Source organism: Pteropus alecto, unplaced genomic scaffold, assembly GCF_000325575.1.
Source record: "Pteropus alecto unplaced genomic scaffold, ASM32557v1 scaffold121, whole genome shotgun sequence".
NCBI lineage: Eukaryota > Metazoa > Chordata > Mammalia > Chiroptera > Pteropodidae > Pteropus > Pteropus alecto.
The window spans coordinates 10,433,868-10,454,266 of NW_006434369.1; the positions used below are offsets into that span (position 1 = coordinate 10,433,868).

At 36.9% G+C, this 20,399-nt stretch overlaps 2 protein-coding genes and 1 pseudogene across 5 annotated transcripts in view; 1 reads left to right on the plus strand and 2 right to left on the minus strand.

Annotated features, from left to right (window-relative positions):
* The window catches only part of MAK (male germ cell associated kinase), a 48,404-nt gene extending 46,337 nt beyond the window's left edge, over positions 1-2,067 (plus strand). For both annotated transcript variants that reach the window (XM_015587275.2, XM_006909270.2), the window contains one exon: positions 1,342-2,067. In XM_015587275.2, coding sequence (XP_015442761.1) covers positions 1,342-1,496 — 155 coding nt within the window. In that variant the 3' untranslated portion in view covers positions 1,497-2,067. The remainder of the gene's footprint in view (positions 1-1,341) is intronic.
* Positions 2,068-11,433: 9,366 nt separating this feature from the next.
* LOC112477703 lies at positions 11,434-11,549 on the minus strand (annotated as a pseudogene).
* A 1,831-nt stretch (positions 11,550-13,380) lies between these two features.
* Positions 13,381-20,128, minus strand: LOC102897586 (transmembrane protein 14C). 3 transcript variants are annotated; one of them, XM_006909271.3, is made up of 6 exons: positions 19,974-20,128; positions 18,832-18,901; positions 18,434-18,510; positions 17,573-17,674; positions 14,811-14,898; positions 13,381-13,919 (listed from the first exon to the last, which is right to left on the minus strand). In XM_006909271.3, the coding sequence occupies exons 2-6, from the start codon at positions 18,852-18,854 to the stop codon at positions 13,865-13,867; spliced, it is 345 nt and encodes a 114-aa protein (XP_006909333.1). In that variant the 5' UTR covers positions 18,855-18,901; positions 19,974-20,128; the 3' UTR covers positions 13,381-13,864. The 3 variants fall into 3 exon arrangements, with proteins under 3 accessions (XP_006909333.1, XP_015442739.1, XP_024900701.1); XM_015587253.2 differs by having other exon boundaries at positions 18,832-18,915; positions 19,974-20,110; XM_025044933.1 differs by having other exon boundaries at positions 19,917-20,105.
* Positions 20,129-20,399: the final 271 nt, after the last annotated feature.

The window sequence follows — 20,399 nt, forward strand, 5'->3', positions numbered from 1 at the left end:
CCTCATGTGTGAGATCGCTAATTGAACAGATTGATGCTCATCTGTGCTTCAGTGGGTCAGAGCTAAAAGCCTGTTCCTGAAAAGCATGGTGCACTTAACTGGCCCATCTACACACTTTGTCTCTGCCTTTGTCAGGTAGCTTGTTATTGGCTTTACCTTTGAGAATTTAAAACCAGTCAGAGTGGGATGAAATGGCCTGTCAAACCACCAAGGGGAAAGCTCTTGGCCCTCTAGTCTCAACCAAACTAATAGCAGATAGGGCAACTGTCACCAGGGTGGTTCCTCGCTTAATGCTTTGTTCCCTTTAAGCTGAGGGCAGCACATCAGGACCCTCAATTTCCTCCCACACTCCCAATTTTACAGTGGAAGTATAAAGAAAAACCAGGGAAACCACCCAAGTAGAGTATAGCTATTTATCTTAGGCATATAAGATGGTCACACTCATTTCAAAATTGACTCAGGGTTTAATCCAAGAATGACAGCTACCACACAGTGTGAAAAGATCCTTAATCCCCAAATGGAAAGATCAAACGTCTCTCCTTAGACTACCTGATGCCCAGCTCTCAGATTGAAGTGAGGAGGGGGTGAAAGAGGGACTGAAAATATTAAAGTTCTCTGGAAAATATTTACTACTTTGTTATTTGAGATGTTCAAGCAACTTTCACAAAAATTGTTCAGATAACAAATGTTTAACAATTAAAAATTTCACAAAATTTTAATTAGCCAAATGTATGAATAAAACAAACTTTGTGATGAAAGGTTTAGGATTCTAGAAATGGTTCACCTTTTAGAGGGATTCTGTTATCCATCCTTTTCCCAATAAAAAAAAAAAATTAATTTCTTGACTCTAAAAACCGTATTTTAATATTTAAAAAGAAATCTATTATGTAGCTCCATGAAGCCAGAGCTTTACAGGATTCACAATTTTAAGTACATTTTCTCTAGTTATACTGTGTTTGAATATTATTTAGGCACAACCACACTATAATTTTATAGAGTCAATAACATTGGGGGTATTGCCCATTGAACTTGAACTTGGTCATCCAAGTTGGGTGTTGCCTATTTAAATGTGATGGGCAGTTCAGTGAACCCAAATAAGAAAGAGCAGCAGTGTGAGAACTGTAAACCAGATATAATGGCTCTAAAGCTACTGAAAATTCTAATTGGTGTCAACAAATACTACACTAGAATTTTTAGTTTTAATATTTAAAAAAAACCCTTAGGGACCACTGAATTGATCTTTTAAAGATAAATTCTAATTTTTCCCATGAGAGGATGAATTGCTTTATGTTGAATTATCAAGTAAATAAAATTCTAATTTCTGATTCTGATTTCTTTCAGAATATAACTGGAACACAAAAACTGGTCAGGGGCAGTTTTCAGGACCTACTTACAATCCTACAGCCAAGAATCTAAATATTGTGAATCGTGCACAGCCAGTTCCCTCAGTGCACGGGAGGACAGACTGGGTGGCCAAGTATGGAGGCCACCGGTAGAAGTCTAGAGTGAAGCCCCTAGCATTGCTCCATAGAGTCCCCTAACCCTGGGAAATGTCTACAGATGTCTACTTCTACTGAGTTCTGGAAAAACTATACATAGTGGGCACCTTGAAGAGCAAAAATCATCTCCTATTTTCTTTCCTAGAAATACATTTTCTTAGCATCGTTGCCTACAGTGCTGATATATGGGTAGGACTTTACAAAGTATTGAATAAACTATTTGCCAAAGTATCAAGTATTTGATATACAAATAAATAGTAAGTGGAATAAGAAGCTTAAAAAAATGGCTCCAGAAAGTGTTTAGAATGTTTTAGTTTTCATTTGTTGTATATTTGCCTAAACTACTTAATATTTTACCATTTAGCCTCAGAGGTTCACTTTGCTTTTTTATAGCAATTAGGTAGACCACAAATGTTGCGGGCTGTCTGTTATAGTTCTGAATTTGGCTGAGGCTCTACTCTACCACTTTGGCAATGGCAGAAAAATGATAATTTATCATTTGTTTTTCTACTTTGGCTAAAATTACGGAAGCAATAGTAATGACAATCTTGAGCAGGATGTCTTTCTTAGAAATAAATTTATTTTTAAATTATAAAATTACATCACCCAATTTTCATAGAAAAAGAGTCTATTGTTTAATTTTGACCAATACAACTGCTGTGAATTCATGGTGACTACCAAATCCAATGGCTTGGTGACTCCCAAATGAACCAAGCCAAGGTCCTCTCATTTTCACATCAAGAAAGTTCTTAAAACTATGATGTGCATTCATCAGACTTTCAAAGCATATTCGTTTCCGTGTTCCTACCAGACATAAGGAGGAGGTGTGTTAGTTGGCTCCCCAAAGCGAACTCTTGCTGCTTTTGCGATCAGACTTGGCTCTGACCTTCACATGGGCTCCGAAGAGCAAATGCATTCAGCTGCGATAGCAGTGATTTCACTTAGTACTTTTTTTTCTTAGTTTTATTTCTAAATTGGTATTTAAAATAAGACATTTTGAACTTGTGACTACTCTATTTAAACCTGCCATTTTATGGACTGGACATAGTACTGTATATTCTTTTTAAAGAATACTTTGGATATTTTATGTATTTTATGACTTTGTAACAAATGCTAATGTAACTGGTATCATCTTGTGAACATTATCAAAAGGCACATTATAAAAATAATATGGTGTTTTTGTACAAAGGATTCAGCTCACCTTGTTAAAGAATGTTACAATCTAAAGAGTAATTTATGTTGGTGGTAATGGTTATATATGTTTGTACAGTTTTAATTACTGTCTCAAAGCTAAAAAATTATTTTGTTGCCGGGACTTTTAAACTCTGAATAGATATTAAAATTAATATGGTTAACTAGTGTGTTTTTTTACATGTTTAAACTTTATACTTATACTCTGAGGCCTATTGTTTTAGCTTACTTTAAGCAGTTTTAAGCTTATGAGAAAATTGATTGGAAAATACAGTTTTCGTATACTCCCTCATCTCCCCCTCCTCAAATTTTCCCTATTATTAACATTTTGCATTAGTATGGGGCATTTATTATAACCGATGAACCAATATCGATACATGATTAACTAAAACCCATAGTTTACATTATTAGGGTTTAGCTTTGTTTTGCCTATTCTGTGGGTTGTAAGAAAATGTATGATGTGTCCATTACAGTATCATACAGAGTATGTTCACTGCCCTAAAGACCCCGTGCTCTAACCATTCACCCCCTCAGCCCCGCAAACCTCTGGCAACCACTGATCACTTTGTCGCCATAGTTTCTCCTTTTCTACAATGTCATACAGTTGGAATCATGCACTATGTAGCCTTTTCGGATTGGCTTCTTTCACTTAGTAATATACATTTAAGTTTCCTCCATGTCTTTTCTCATTTCTGTTTATCATTAAATAATATTCCAATATCTATATGTACCACATTTTATTTATCCATTCAACCTACTGAAGGACATCTTGGTTATTTCCAAGTTTGGGCAATTATGAATAAAGCTGCTATAAACATCCATGTGCATGTTTTTGTGCAGACATCAGTTTTTACCTCATCTGGATAAATTCCAAGGAGCATAATTGCTGGATCACATGGTAAGAATATGTTTAGTTTCATAAGAAAGAGCCAAACTGTCTTTCAGAGTGACTGTCCCATTTTGCATTCCCACCAGCAATGGCAGTTCCTGTTGCTCCACATCTCACCAGCATCTGGCAGTTTTAGATTATGGCTCTTTTAATAAATATGTAGTCGTTGCTCCACATCTCACCAGCATCTGGCATTGTTAGTTTTAGATTATGGCTCTTTTAATAAATATGTAGTGATACTGTGTTGTTTTAATTTGCAATTCCCTAATGACATATGGTGTGGGGCATTTAAATCTTTTCATATGCTTATTTGCCATCTGTCTAACTCCTTTGGTGAAGTGTCTATTCAGACCTTTTACCCATCTTTAAATTGGATTGTTTTCGTACTGTTGAGTTTTAACAGTTCTTTGTATTTTTGGATAACAGACCTTTATCAGGTGGCATTTGCAAATATTTCCTCCCAGTCTGACTTGTCTTTTCATTCTTTTAACAGTGTCTTTCACAGAGAATAAGTCTTCTATTTTAATGAAGTCCAACTTATTAATTTTTTATTTCATAAATCATGCTTTTGGTGTTGTATCTAAAAATTCATCTTGACCAAAACCAAGGTCATCTATTATTTTCTCCTGTTATCTTCTAGGAGTTTTATAGTTTTGCATTTTACATTTAGATCTATGATCCATTTTGAATTAATTTTTGTGAAAGATGTAAGATCTAGATTTCTTTTTTTCATGTTGATGTTGTGCCAGCATTGTTTGTTGAAAAGACTCTCCTTTCTCCATTGAACTGCTTTGCTACTTTGTCAAGGATCTATTTCTGGGCTCTTTATTCTCTTTCATTGGTCTATGTTTCTACTCTTTAGCCAGTACCACACTGTCTTGATTACTACAGCTTTATAGACATTTTGAACTCAGGTAATGTCAGTCTTCCAACTCTGTTTCTCTTCTTCCATATTGTTAGCAATTTGGCCTTTACTACTGCATATAAACTCTAGAATCGGTTTGTCAATATCCACAAAATAACTTACTGGGATTTGATTGGGATTGCACTGAATCTAGACCAAGCTGGGAAGACTAACATCTTGACAATATTGAGTCTTCCTATTCATGTACATAGGCTATCTCCCCATTTACATCTTTTACTTCTTTCATCAGTGTTTTGTCATTTTTCTCATATAATCTTAAACACATATTTATACCTGTTCTTTTTTAATGTTAATAATGTAAATTATATTTTTAATTTAAAATTTCAGTTGTTCATATTAACTTTGTATCCTCATAGCCATTATAATCAATTAAATCTAGGAGCATCTTTGTTGATTCCTTGATATTTTCTACATAGACAGTCATGTCATCTGCAAACAGAAAGTTTTACTACATCTTTCCCAATAAGTATACCTTTTATTTCCTTTCTTGTCTTATTGCACTAGCTAGGACTTCCAATACAATTTGAAAAGAAGTGGTGAGAGTGAACATCTTTGCCCTGTTCCTGATCTTAGCAGAAATATCTAATTTCTCTCCATTATGATGTTAGCTACAGGCTTTTTGTGGATTTATTTTTTTATCAAGTTGAGGAAGTTCCTATTTTTAGTTTGCTGAGTTTTTATTATGAATGGGTATTAGATTTGTCAAATGCTTTTTTGTATCTATTGATATGATTATCATATGATTTTGGTTCTTTAGCCTGTTGATGTGATAGATTTAACTTTTTTAAATGCAGAACTAGTTTTGTATACCTGGAATAAATCCCACTTGGTCATAATATGTAATAGTTTTTATACATTGTTGGATTTGATAATATTTTGTTGAGGATTTTTTCGTGTGTGTGTGTGTGTGTGTGTGTGTGTGTGTGTGTGTGTGTGTAGAGAGCGAGCGCATATGCACAAAATATTAACAATTGGTGAATTGGTGAAACTAGGTAAAGGGTATATGGATGCTCACGAGCATTACTGAAACTTCTGTAGATTTGAAATTTTTCAAAATAAAATGTTAAAAAAACAAATACATAAAAAAGATTTGTCATAAATATAAGAAGAAATTGATATAACCATATAATAGGAAGTTTTTCTCAGAAAACAGATTGAAGCCTAAAATAAGTGAGTATATGAATAACACAATAACAAAGTTTATTCAATGTATATGTCACACAGAACTTCAACCAATAAGGGAAAATACATTCTTCTCAAAAATGCATAACATGCACAAGAAATTGACTATATTAAGCCACAAAGGAAATTTCAAATTCTCAAATGTAAAAAATGTGTCACTACTTCTTTCCACAATGTAATAAAACTAAAATGTAACAATGCCCCAGAACCTATTCACTTAAAAATTAAAAAATTTTTCTAAACATTTAAATGTCGAAAGGAAAAGTTAAAAATGAAAGATAACCTTTAGAAATGAACAATGATAGACTTCTGTATTAAAACTTGTTAAATTCAGCTAAAATAGATCTTAGAAAAAAAATTATACACTTGATCCATTTGTGAAAAAAGGAACACTGAAAATATGCTGAATTTGGGCATTTAGCTTACAGAACTAGAAAAAAATAACAACTTAAAAAGTAAAAAGGAATTAAAGATAAAAGTATAAGATAAAAGATTTCACCCCAGGAACAACAAGCATTATCTAGCCCCAGATCTTGGTTTCTAAGTTCCTTGGAGAAATGGCTGATTCTAGTACTGGGGCATGAAATATACAAGATGAACTTGGAGCCTCTTATAATGCCAGAAAGTAAGAAAGTTCTACAAAAAACAAAAGTAAGGAAGTTCTACAAAAAACAAAACAAAACAAAAAAAAACCTACATTGATGCCTATGTCAAAGGAACACGTGAGCCAAACTGACAGAGCTCCCAGTGGCTAAAATTGCAACAATCTGAGCAAGAGAACAAAGAAGTATTGGATTATAACCCAAAGTAGAAAATTGACTGATATAAATAAGTAAATAAATGGCCAAGAAGAGATAAATCTCTCATGCAGAATTCCAAATAACTTATGTAGCTACTCTACCCTTCAGGAGGTAGAGAAAAACTACCTATTAAGTGTGGAATGTATACACAGTGTCTTCCTTTCAAAGAGTACAGTATAGGGAGGGGGAAAAAAGGAGTAACTTCCACATAGACAGCATGATGGACACTACCTCAGCCAGATGATCAGAGTCATCATCAACAGTAAAACGGCGATATATGTAACCTTAATATGTGATAAAAATGGCACTTTACCTCTATGGTTTTCCTCCTAAAAACCTGTAACTCCAGTCTTACCATGAGAAAAACACTAGATAAATTCCAACGGAAGTGCATTCTACAAAATACCTTCAGTATTCCTCAAAACTGTCAGTCATAAAAAACAAGGAAAGTCTAAGAAATAGTCACAGCCAAGAGGAGCCCAAGGAGACGTGGCAACTAAATGTAGTGTGGTATCCCAGACAAGTTTCTGGAATAGAATGATAATTAGATATAAACCTAAAAGCAACAAAGGAACAGGACAAACAAACAGAGACTCATGGACATGGACTATAGACTAGTGGTTACCAGAGCAGGGGTGGAGGTAAAAAGGGTAAAGGGGGTCAAACATGTGGTGACAGAAAGAAATCTAACTATGGGACGTGAACACACAATGTAAATATAAATATGCCTTACTGTTAAAATGTACAGATAAAACTTACTGGATTTCATTAACCAATGTCACATAAAATAAAAAAAAAAAAAGAACTAAAGAAATTTGAATAAAGTGTGGACTTTAGTTAGTGATAATGTATCAGTGTTGGTTCATTAGTTGTAACAAAGTATCATGATGTTACTAATGTAAGATATCAAGGTATTAAGATGTTACTGATAAGGGAAACTTATTGCATGTAGGGTATGTGGGAACTCTTGTTTTCTCAAAACTGTTCTAAAACATACAGTCTATTTTTTAAAAGCAGATTTGCTCAGTTTCTCTATTCAGCAAATATTTACTGTCTACTATGTACTAAATGTGGTATACATTGTGGTAACAAAGGAGTCATTTTCCCTGACCTCATAGAACATTCTGGAGGAAGACATTAAACACACAAAAAATTGTACAGTTTTCCCTAAGTATCCATGGGGCATTGGTTCCAGGACGCGACCCCACCCTCCACCACTAAATCCCCCCAGATACCAAAATCCACAGATGCTCAAGTCTTTTATATAAAATGGCATACAACAATGCATACAGTTGGCCCTCTGCATCTACAGACTTCCACCCATGGACTGAAAACACTGTTTTCGATCCCTGGTTGGTCGAATCTACAGATATGAAACTGGGCTACAGAATAATTACTGGGACGGGGCCAGGGGGAACTCATGTACAACTGGACTCAAGCAATTCAAACCTGTTACTCGAGTGTCAACTGTATTTGCAATTTATGATGAGTTCTATTAAGAAAAAGTACAGGGTGTTTAAGAGATTAAAGGAGGGATATAAATATAGTGAGAGATGACTGAATGATTTTAAGTCTAGGAGTCTATATTTGAAATATGCATCGTCCTGCTGAGTAGAGAATGAATTATTGGTTCAAAGCATGAAAACTGGGAGTCCAATTAGAAGATTAAAAATGACACTTTGACTTAGTAGTATAAGCAATGGTATGGAGGAGAAATGATTATGGTGTTGATAGAAAGCTATTAGGTTTTTGGTATTGCCATATTTCTTGCTGCTTTATAGAACTTTCTCATTAGTTCTAATAGGTTTTTAGTTGCTTGTCTTGGGTTTTCTAGATAAACTATATATATTTCAAATGTTTCTTTCCTTTTCCATAATTAATTTATACCTCATTTATTTCTCGTTTTATTGCTTGTCTAGTATCTCTAGAACAATGCTGAGTCTTGTCAACAAGAGCAATAAATAGATTATTACTTCTAACTTTAACATAAAGCTATAGGACTAGATAAAAAGTAGCTAACAAAAACCTAAGACAAGTTACATGCTTAAGTCAACAGAAGCTTTTACATTAATACCAGAAATTCATTTTGTTCAGACTGATACCTAATTTAAAAAAATATATATGAAAGTGTTCCCATTCATAATAACAAAACTATAAAATATCCTAAAATAACCTTAATAGAAATGCAAAGAACTAAATGGAAGAAAAAAACTCTAAAATATTGCTTTAAGACATTAAAGAAAAAAATGAAATTAAGTGAAGATACATATAATTTTCCTGGACTGAAGAGTACATATTTTAAAGCTCTAAATTCCTCTTTACCTACAATTCAATACAATCATAATCAAAATCCCAAGTAAAATTTAAAATTAAAGGCTAAGTAAGTCTAGATTTATATAGAAGAGTAAATATGTTAAGAAAAGTAACAATGATTTATCCTATCAAATATCAAAATACGTTACAAATCTACAGTGATAATTGTAATTTGTCACTGAGACGGTAGATAACTAGATCTATGGAAGAGACTAGAAAATCCAGAATTAGCCCAAATATGGAAATTCGGTACATGGTAAAGGTGGTATTTTAAAGCAATGAATAAAGGATATACCATTCAATAAATGCTGAGAGTAATGGCTATTTTTTGGGGGGAAAATAATTCATATCCCTAATTTGCACTATCACACAAAAATAAATTCTAAAGGCACTAAAAATGAAAAGCTAAAAAAAAACCTATAAAAGTATTAAAAATAAGATAATTTAATTTTACACTCTTGAAATGTAGAGTTCTTTCTTAAAACACAAAATCTGAAAGCCATAAAGAAAATAGAATAAATTTGATTCCATATAAAATCTTATTTTTCACATGACAAAAAATACCATAAAAATCAAAAGACAAAATGTTATGTATATATATATACACACACAAAACAACAATTTTTTTCTACTATACAGTCACAGACCAATTAGAAAAACAACAAACAAGAACATGGACAAAAAATATGAACAGGCAGTTCGCAGAGAAAAAAATATATATCACTGGTCAATAAGTATATGAAGAGATGCTTAATAAGTCATAACTAAATAATTAAAACGATAGATAATATTTTTGGCTTAGATCAAGGGTTGGCAAAGTATGGTCAGTGAACCAAATCCAGTCCGTTGCCTTTTTTGTGCAGCTGGCAAACTAAGAATTTTTTTTTTTTAATCAAAATAACATGGTTTAAAAAATCAAAATAAGATTAGTATTTTGTAATATGTGAAAATGACCTGAAATTCAAATTTCAGCGTCCATAAATAGCCACTGTCACTTGTTGATGTAGCTATGTTGGAACATAGCCACTCTCACTTGTTGATGTATTGTCTATGGAGACTTGTTCTACAACGCTGAGTCTGAGTAGGTGGACAGAGACCATATGGTCTGTAAACTCTAAAATGTTTACTATCTGGCCATTTATAGAAAAAGTTCACAAACTCCTAGCTTAATTTGTCAAAGATAAAAAGTCTGATAATCACAGTGTTAGCAAAGGTGGGGAAACAAAATCCCTCAACTACTATTGCTGAATGTAAATTGGTGCAACTCTTTTGGGGACAATTAAAATTTTGAATACTCATCTGCTTTGACTCAGCTTTTAGGAATATAACCTAAGATTCATTTGCACATGTGCGCCAACATTTAGATAGTGATGTTCCTTGGTGTAGCATTCTTTGTAATAGCAAAAGGCTTTAAATAAGGTACTTTCTATCTGTAGGGGAACGGTGAACTAGACAGTAAACTCATACAATTAAAAAGCCATTAAAAATGATAAGGTAAGTCTCTATGTCCAGATAAAGAAAAGGTATAAGTGTAGCACAGTGTAGCAAAGTATATTACTGTGTTTACCCTGTGCCTCATTTATGTTAATAACCAAAAAAGGATACATTTATATGCTATATATTCTCATAAAATTTTTGAGCCTATAAATAAGGTAAATAATGTTACCTCTTAAGTTGAGAAACTAAAGGTCTGGAATGGGGAGGAGACTTAATTTTACTGTACACTCTTCTGTCTTGCACGCATTCTTTATTACAAGAATATTTTTTCCCAATTTTAAACAACTTTGTTAACTAGGTGAATATTTTTATAATTTTGGAGTGAGAATTTTATAAAGCAAGGTAATAGACCTGACTATGCAAAAATATAGACACCATAAAAAAGACATGCAATAGACTAGGAGAAAATGCAATATATAAAAAAGGATACCCATCATATATGGAAAGCGTCCACAAATCAACAAGAAACAAATAACAACAAACATGAGGAGGAAAATGAATTAAATTCAAACTCTATAGGACGTACCAAAGCCATCTAGATTTGACCTTGGCCTTCTGTCTCATCTCCTGCTGTAGCCAACCTCACGTCCTCTAAGCTAGGTACACCAAACAACTTGTAATTACCCAATTGTGCCAGATTCATGTCGTGCCTCTAAGGCACTGCACATATTACTGCTTCTGTACCTGCAACATCTGTCAGACTTTGTCTATGACTTCCTCATTCTTCAAGGCTCACCTCAATCACCTCCTCTATGAAGCTCTCCTAGACTCCTAAACAAAATTGACAACTCCTTTTGTGCCTCTAAGATGATATATATATCTACCTCTATTATGTATTTCTAAATTGCCTTTGTTTTGATGCCAGTCTTCTCCACTAGACTCCATGAGGGCAAGCTAAGGTTTGTTCTTTTCCTTCTAAGACCCCGCACAATCTTAGGACAATTAGTACTCAGGGGAACTTAGCTGGGGGAGGAGGGGCTGGGGAAAGGAGGAGGGACTAGGTAAGGGCACTCTCAGGGCTGCCTGGCAATAAAGACCCCTCTCCCCACAGTCACCTCAGTCTGTGTGCAGCCTTAGAACTTTTAGAGCTGACCACTGGTGATCCCCTTTATTTTTATTTTTTTAAATTATTATTTATGCCTATAGCACCTCGTCTTCCTAAGTGGTCTCCCATCCAAGTACTAACCAGGCCCGACCCTGCTTAGCTTCCAAGATCAGACATCGGGCTTGTTCAGGGTAGCATGGCTGTAGACCATGGACTGTGGCTCCAGCTCCACTGGAGTGCGAGCCCAGGACCTTCTGTGTGTAAAGCAGAAGTGCTCACCGCTACACTATGGAACCACATCCTGGTGATCTACTTTTGACCTAAACTAATTCCCACCTTCAGGGAACCTTGTCAGTCTGATGCTGGGGCCCCTCCCCTAGAACTGAAGGCCCAAACTGATGCTATTTGGAAACACTCCGGATAGATGAAAAACCAGGGCCCACGTTAAGATTCAAAATCATACCTATGGAAGCCTAGAAGGATGGTAGCTTTCGATGGTCTATGGCCTTCTGATGCCTGTATTATCACAACATAAGTGCCCTTAATTGTCAACAGCTAAGTATTAGCTTGTATGTGAGAGTGTACATAGGTCACACACATACACATGTGGCTGGGTTTAGAGGATGGAAAATATCGACAAGGATTATTAAATACATTTACCCATAACATTTTAAGTAGCTATTTATCATGACAACCACCCAAGGGCTAGCTTAGAACCCAACATGTGTCTTTCTGATAATAAGAGTATTACTTTTTTATTTAGAACAATCTTTTTCTGTGCCTTGGCTCTTACAGTTTATATGATTCAAACATTTGGGGATCAGCAAGTCATAACTGATACTCACTTCTACTTGGCACTCACACAGTAGCAAGGTTTGGGGAAACAAGCATGATAATGAGGTAAGCTCTGAAAACATACATAATACACAGACAGCTCTTCACTGCTCAAGAGGACACCCAGGCCACCTGTGAGTGTTCCGACCTTTGCAACACTAGCTACGACTCATTTTTTTCTTCTGCATTTCTATAAAAATCAGTTTAAAGAAAAGTTCTGCTTGATTTTCTTTGTCCATTTTCTTTTAGACTGCACAGGACTAATGTTTAGAAGATCATGATAATCTGATTCACCAGGACATGAAATCATACCACATATTAATGAACTGTTTTTAAATGTTATTTAATTTCATATTTAATTTCATGAATTTCATAATTGTGTTTTAAAAAGGCAATCATTGATTATGCCAGGAACTAAATCAATTTTTTAAGTACTTGCAAGTATGTGACATCAAGCACTAACCCTTTCACTACCTATGAGTAGTTATTAACAGCATTATGTGAGAAAAAGACCTGGGGGTCTCGTAGACCAAAAGCTTAATGAGTCTTTGCTGTGACGGGGCTGCCGAAAAATCTTCTTCTGACCCTGGCTGCATTAAGAGAAGTGCATGGTTTAGATTACTGTGCTCTGGTCACATCCCCTTGTGTAGATCTCTAAGCATTATGCTTTAAGAATGCATCCTGGCACAAAACAAGGATGAGAAAACTAGGGCTGTTTTCAAGAGGCTTAAGCAAATACATAAAATTAATAGGTGACTAAATTATACTCTAAATTCAATACCAGTTAAGGCGGAAGTAGCAGATACCGCTTTCGGTTAAAATGAGTTAATCCTCAATGCTAAAAAAACAATAGTGAAAATGTATCAGTATCCAGTTAATGTGTCCAAATTAGAGACCAACCTAGGTAATCTGAGTCCCAGACAGGTCTTTTATTTTCACATTTACAGATTAACTAGTTAACCAAATTTTATTTTTTCCTTTGCTTACACAGTCCTAATCTTAGAATAGAAATACTTACTGCAGATCATTTTTAAAACTAGTTCAATGCAATGTGTAATCAAATAATAATTGTCATTATTGGTCTTTATTCAAAATGGGTAATTCTTAAGTAAATATATATAAAACGCTTTCATGTTCCTATGTCTTCCTGCTATCCACATCTCATTTTATGTTCTAAACAGTTCTGGCAATGAAGACAACATAGAAAATATTATAGTAAACTTTATTTTCATTGATATTTCATTTAACATAATTTCAAAGTAGGTCTGTGCTCTACGGTGAGCAAAAGAACAGACAGGTGAGCAAAAGAACAAAATCTCCTACGAGATTTTTTTTTACTGTTCCTTGAAGAATGGTGTGGGGTTTCAGAGCCCGCAATGTTGACAGCTAACATTTAACCCCTTGAGACTTTATGGAAAGATACAGAAAGAGATATCAACATATAAAAATCAAACTATATGAGGATATTATAATAATAAGCTCTTGCATTATATACTACCCACCTCTTTAAGGTTGTAATGATAAGGGCTGATTTTTTCCTCTGCAAAGTTCAGTATTATTTTTTCCTTTTTTGTTTTGTTTTTAAGTAAAATGTCAGAATATGTGAAAATCCTGAACTTATTTCTCTTAATACACTAAAAGTAGTGGAAGTTTTAAAATTCTTCATGAGTCCAAGCTGGGATATGACTGTCACTGATGGGGTCTGCTGAATACACTAATTCCAAGTTTGGCGACCATCAGTAAACTGTTAAAAGGAAAACACACACATAAACAAAAATGTCAGGTAAAGGACAGAACAGGTACTTGACTATTAAAGGACTAGGACTCCACAGTTCTCTCACTGCATGGGGAGTAGATACCATGGCAGAGCAGACAGAGATGGAACTTCCAACCCTAGAAGGCACCAAAGAAAAACCATGCCAAGGGGCAATATTGTGCTGAGGCCTTAAAACAGTACACCACATGAGTTGGAGTTCCTAATAATTCAGAGATGAGAAAACTGAGGGCTGGAGAGACCAAGGCCTCCCCAGAGTCACAGAGCTAGCTAATGGACGGTAGATCAGCAGCCTTGTGGATTATTGCTCTTGGCCTTGGTCTACACTGACTATAAAACATTTTGCTTGACAGAATCATAACTATGATCAAAGTCTGGTAAGTAATCTTTTCCCAAAACAGGTTTTTTAAAATTCCCTTATCTTCAGAGTCTCTTTATTATGTATGCTTAAGGACTGTATTTTTTTAAAAAGTAATCTGGTTTGGATTTTATAATCGAAGTTAATAAGAAAACAGGAATCAATCAAAATTCCCTGCTATCATTATTTTCAATAATAAAGGGCACCCATACAACTAAAAAATATAGAACCCACACTGAAAGTCACAGAAGAGCTGCAGTCATGGCTTTGCACTGAAGCTTCTTCCACTGTAGGGAGGAGCCATGATGGACCAGAGAGCAAGTATGAGAGCAACTATTTCCATAGTGAATGAATATACTTATGCTACTTTGACATTAAATCAGCATCAGATATACTGAAACAAGTAAACTTATGGATGTACAAAATATTTGGGGCATTCTGGCCCAAACTAGTGAACTAGTAAACTCCATACTAGTAAAGAACAGAAATAAAACAGAAAGTACCTGGCACCTGCAATTAAGCCAGCAGGCATAAATTTTCCAGAGTGGTAGAATCTCATTCCCATAATACCAGCCAAGGTTCCAGATGTAACTGATGAGAAAAATAAAGAGTCAAAGATCATTAAATCTTATATTTGAGAGAATTAAAAGTGACCAAAGTCCCACCCATCTTTCAAGGGCCATACCCCATCTCTTACCTCCCAATTTGGGGGAACGTTACTGGCCACCAACATTGTTAAGGGACTAAGTACAAAAACTGGAATATAAGGCCCTCACAGACTGGGTCCAGTCAGCTTTTCTAGCCTAATCTCCTAACACTCTTCAGACATAGATTTCTTCATTTCCTCCAAAACTGCTATAAGATTTTTTCCTGTTCCTTGCCAATTCTATTTACCCTGTATGCTGTTCTCACTCAACATCTGTTAAAATACCTATTGTACTAGATGTTGAAAAGAACTGTCATCAAAAAGGTCTCCGCCCTAACAGTGTCTCCAGTTTAATGCAACAGACCTTAAAGAATAACAAATAAAAACTTTTAAAAAAGTATAATTTGTGCTACAGGTATAATTAATGCAATACAATAACATGATAAATGGGGGACCCAGCATATTCAGGGAGACCATGAAAGGATTTGCTAAGGAAGTGTAGACTGAGCCAAGATCTAAAGAGCAGTTAATGAGCTAAAGGGGAGGCAAAGCACATTCTAGCAGATGGAATAATATATGCGAAGCCCTGTGGCGAAAGGCCAGTAATGCAGAAATCAAGACTTGGCTAGCAAGGAAGAAGGGCCAGACCATATGGAGCCTTGAAGGCCGTATTAGGGATTGTGGTCTTCATCTTAAGAGCAATAAGAAGCCATTAAAGGACATTAAGGCAAGTTGCATTCTGAAAATATAATTCATCTTGTACAATGGAGAACTGCAGGGAAACTGGACACGTTAAGAAATGCAGAGAAGAGAGAAGGATGACTGGGATGGGGATACTGGCCATGGAGATAGAGAAGGAGACAACTTAGGATATGTGCTGAAAGTAGTGTTGATGGCACTTGATGAGTAAGACATAAAGATGAAGGGAGAGAGTACAATCAAGACCTGAATAGATGGAGAACACCAAAAGACCCAGTGTGTGTGAGGACATGAAGTCAGCCTTGAAACATCTAAAAGATTTCAAGTAGACAATTGTATATGTAAGAGTAAAGCCTGGAGAGATAAAAATTTGTGAGTCATTTGTGTATCAGTAGTCATTTAAGGCCTGGGCTTTTATGACATTATCAAGTGAGAAAGTATAAAAAAGATAAAGAATCAGACCTTAAGAACTTTAATATTTAGTGGCCAAAAAGGATGATGGGCCAATGAAAGAGAATGACAAAATAAAAAAGAAAGCCAGGATAGGGAATAATGGATTGGTGTGTACAGCTGAGAACAGCTAACCAGCCAAATTAAATGAGGACTAATAAATGTAAACTGGATTTTGAAAAAAACAGGTCACTGGCCGCGTCAGGTAGAGTTATGTATTTCCCAGGACAGGGGAAAGAAATGGTGACTGTCTGAAAGGTGAGGAAATGAAGATAGTATAATAAATTTTTTTAGAGAAATTCTGAAGGGGAAGAACAGTAACTGGAAAAGGAGGTGGGGCCACGAGAAGTCCTTTTATTTTTAAATGAGTGAAATGAGCGCATTTGAACATCAGTGAGAGGGATCCATCTGAAATGTAGAATACAAATAAGAGATGGCATCACTGACATTGTAAGTGTCAAGTGACATTGTAAGCTCCAAGGTGTTGAAGAAGAGACCTAAAGCTGGTGGGGAGAGGCTGACTGGCCTTAGAGGAGAAACAGGACAAGGGAAGGCTTGGGAGTAAATGGCGTGGAGTCTCCAAATGATGGCTGCTGTTTTTTCTTTAAGTAGACAGTGAGGGTGATTTGTTAGACTGAAGCAGCAGGATCACAAATAAAAAAAAGAGGTCTGAAAATCATTCCACAGCTTGAGTGAGGGAGCTATTAGGCAGAGCTGAGAGCTGCATGCCTCAAATCAGGAATCGCTGATTCCCCTCCCAGACTACACTGACTTGTATAAACCATCCTGTTAATAAGCTTATTCTCCCCACCACACTTGCAATGGCCACAACTGCACATTTTCTCACACTATAGGTTTGTGGAGGAAGTGAGGATCCCATACTCTTAGCAGTGTCTGACATATAGGTGAGCTCAATAAAAACACTTCAAAAGCTACCCTGATAAGAAGTAATCTTTCCTTCTCTGTACTCCTATCTGTGCTACTCACAAAGCATTTCAGCAGCCTTGCAGAGCCACTTTTTATGTCCCCAATTAACGTATAGGCTCCTTGAAGGCAAGGTCTGTCTTTTGCATTTAGCTTACTGCTAAAGGGCTAATGATTTTAAAATGGGAAAAATTTAATATTGATGAAAACTTAACCCAGATGTGACCTTTTAGTGATGCTCAAGCAGACAGCCTTCAGTGAGCAATCACAATGATTAAGGTATATACTTGCCTTATATGAGTTTCATACTAATTTCACTGGGTAAATCTAAATTCATGATGTATAAAAACCTTTCCATATTTTGTACATAAAAGATAAGCAGAAACCAGCACAACTGCCCCACCCACCTCCATTTTAAAACTTCTCTAGGACTTGGCAGAAGCAGTGAAACTGTCTTAATGTGAAGAACCTGCCACATCCCACCAAACCAGGGCCTTTGACAGAGCATTCTGGATACATATTTACCCCAGGGGGAAGCTGACATACCTAGGAAAACCCAAATGTTCCTTGGATCCTGAGAAAGCTGATAGGCACCCAGGCCTGCTAAACCACCGAAGAGGAGCCCAGCAGCCAGGGATGGGACACTACCTGGAGGAAAGCAAACACATGCCTGCACTGTAATGTCAGATACTTATTTCATTAACAGAATCCACCAGGCTTCCCTTCCCTACAGAGGAAACTAGCAAAGAGAACTTTCAACACCGTTCACAACCAAGTTCTCAAGCACAAAATGTTTTCAGGAGTTTGCTAAATAGCCCTGGTAAAATCACCAGAGAAGACAAGGTCAGACTACACCATCCATCTTTCCTCTAGCAGGTAGGGTCAGCGACTTAAAAAAATGATTTGGAGAATAAGAATTCTGGTGTGTGTGCGTGGTGCGCGAATGCACCTGCATGCATGTGCTGGGTGGAGATATGGAAGGGGATAGAAATGAGCACGTTCTCTGACCACATCCGTGTCTAGTTTAACAAGGAGACTCCAAAAAATGAGTATGTGAAGACTCCTGCTACTTAAAGACCACAGAGATAGCACTCTGGGGTCAAGGCTGATGTATGGCAGTTGATGATAATAATAATCGACTACCATCCCTGCCCAGCATCTGTAGATAAACAGTCAAAAACAAGTAATTTGATAAGAAGCCTGGCTTAGCTCAGCCAGATAACTGAAAGGCAAGTGCAATGGGAGATACTGTAGGAAGAGCTATGGGACTGACGATAAGCCTTCACTTAAGCTAAAGGGCCTAAAGCAAAATTCACTCAAGACTGCACTTTGGGGACTCTGCAGACTCCCTCTCTTCATCAGGAACAACATGAAGATCTTAAGAGGTTAAATAACCACAAATCATACCTGCTTTTGCATATCCAATGATCCCACCAGAAGCAACCAGTGCTGCATAGCCAAAGCCAATCCAATGTAAAGGCACTCTAAAAACAGGAGTAAGATATCAGTGCCAACCATGTTTAAAAAACAAAAACAAATTCAATCATAGGATGGAACTAAAAGATTATCAACCCAGAACAATCCTATCCTTGTACAAATGAAAATAAAGCCCAAAGGTTAGATGTCTTGCCTAACTATACAACTAGTCTGTGGCAGAGCTGGGACTCAAACCCTGGCCTACATGTCCATCCTCCTATACCCCATACCGTCCAGGCAGTCTACTCTTAGGGCTCTTTTCAGATGGGAAAAAGAACTCTGGTTTCCAGAAGCTCTGGCTATAACACTCCCATTCACTATACACTTACAGTGGGCCGGAGTCCTTCTGCATTGTTCCCTTTCACTCTGTCCAGACAGGAGACTACACCAGGCCTGCACCTGCAGAGGAGGGGCTGGATCAGACGTGGTTAACAGCACAGCTCTCCAGCAGTCAGAAAGAAGTGGGTCCAAGTTCTAGCTCCACTCTTTAACAACTAAAAGTAATGGGCAACTACTCAACCTCTCTAAGCCTGTTTCCTTCACTGTACCATGAGGAGAACAATGGTACAAATTTCCTGGGGCTGTTGTAGGCATTAAGTGGGGTAATATGTAAAAGTGCTTAGCACATAGTAAATGTTGAATAAATACCATTTTTGTAATAACTTCAATTCAAATAACACAGGCCCACAAGAAAATAAGCAAAATTCACTGACCAGTTCTGTATAGGTAATCAGTTAACCTGTTCAATAGTTAAACAAGTTATATATTACTAAATTAGAAAGCAAGTATCTCCTGTGCCCTTAATTCAACTATTTTAATTTTCCCTTTTTTTGCGTAGGGGGTGGGGGGAAGGAAAGTGCTGCTTTTCGCTCCTGTCCAAAGAATCAAATTATTTCAATACTTAAGGCTTTTTTTTTTTTGGTAAGGCTTTTAAACGATTATTCACTTTTGCATTCAACTCAGTTCTTTAGTTAGAGTGGGAGGTGGAGGGGGAAGGAGGATAAAACACAGGAAAACTCAAGTCATGATTACGACACTACACCCTTGGCAAAGCAACTCCTAATTTCTTGTATAAATACATCTGCTATCCAGTGACGCTAAGATTGAAAGCAACACATACTCCATTTGTTTTGTTTAAACTAAGTGTCTATAGAAAGAGGAGGCCTGGGATCTCACCCAGAATCATTAATTCAAAGTGGCATTGACATATCGAGATTTTTAAGGCGATAAAGCAATAAAACCTCCAGCCAACCAAGCAGCACTACGCTATATCAGCAAGCATACATGCCTCAAGAGCTCAAGATTTCCACAAGCTTCACAACCTATTTTGAGGAAAGCAGAAAATGCGCGAATAGAAAAGCAGCCACGAAGCCCCCGCCTGAAGCAAGGGGACGAAGAGCAAGAGGCAGCAAACCTCTTATATAATTCCAAAAAGTCAAAACTGGCATATATAACAACAATTTCCAAGTACCCGAACCGCTTCCCCGAAGGTCTGCGGCGGTGGACGAAGGCGTGCAAACCGTCAGGCAGACTCCTGGAGCCGAAAATGTCGCCGGAAAAGTCGCAATGGGAGCTCCCCGACCCCGTGACAGGGAGGGTTGGGGGGCGGAGCGGAGCGTGAAGGCGGGGCTTGAGGCGTGGAGTTGCACGCCGCGCGTTCAGCGTCTGGAAACGGGGCGGGGCATAGAAAAGGGCGGACGTGGGGCGGGGCTTGGGGCGGAGAATCGTAGTGCGAGCGCTGAACGTCCCAGCAGGGCGCGGGCAGGACGCGGACAGGCCCCACCAAGGCTAGTTCCAGCGCCAATCCTTGCTGGCCAAATGCCAGAAACTCAGAGTTTGAGTCGGGGCTTGCAAGAGGCCGAATATGAGTTGGGCCAGGCCAGTGGAGGAGGCCACC

Coding starts and splice junctions, on each gene's coding strand:
- LOC102897586 (XM_006909271.3), bottom strand. CDS start 18,854: ATGCAGAAGGACTCCGGCCCACT. Junction 18,511..18,831: donor CAGAAGGACTCCGGCCCACT/GTAAGTGTATAG, acceptor TCCTGTTTTTAG/AGTGCCTTTACATTGGATTG. Junction 13,920..14,810: donor GGCTTAATTGCAGGTGCCAG/GTACTTTCTGTT, acceptor TCCTTTTAACAG/TTTACTGATGGTCGCCAAAC.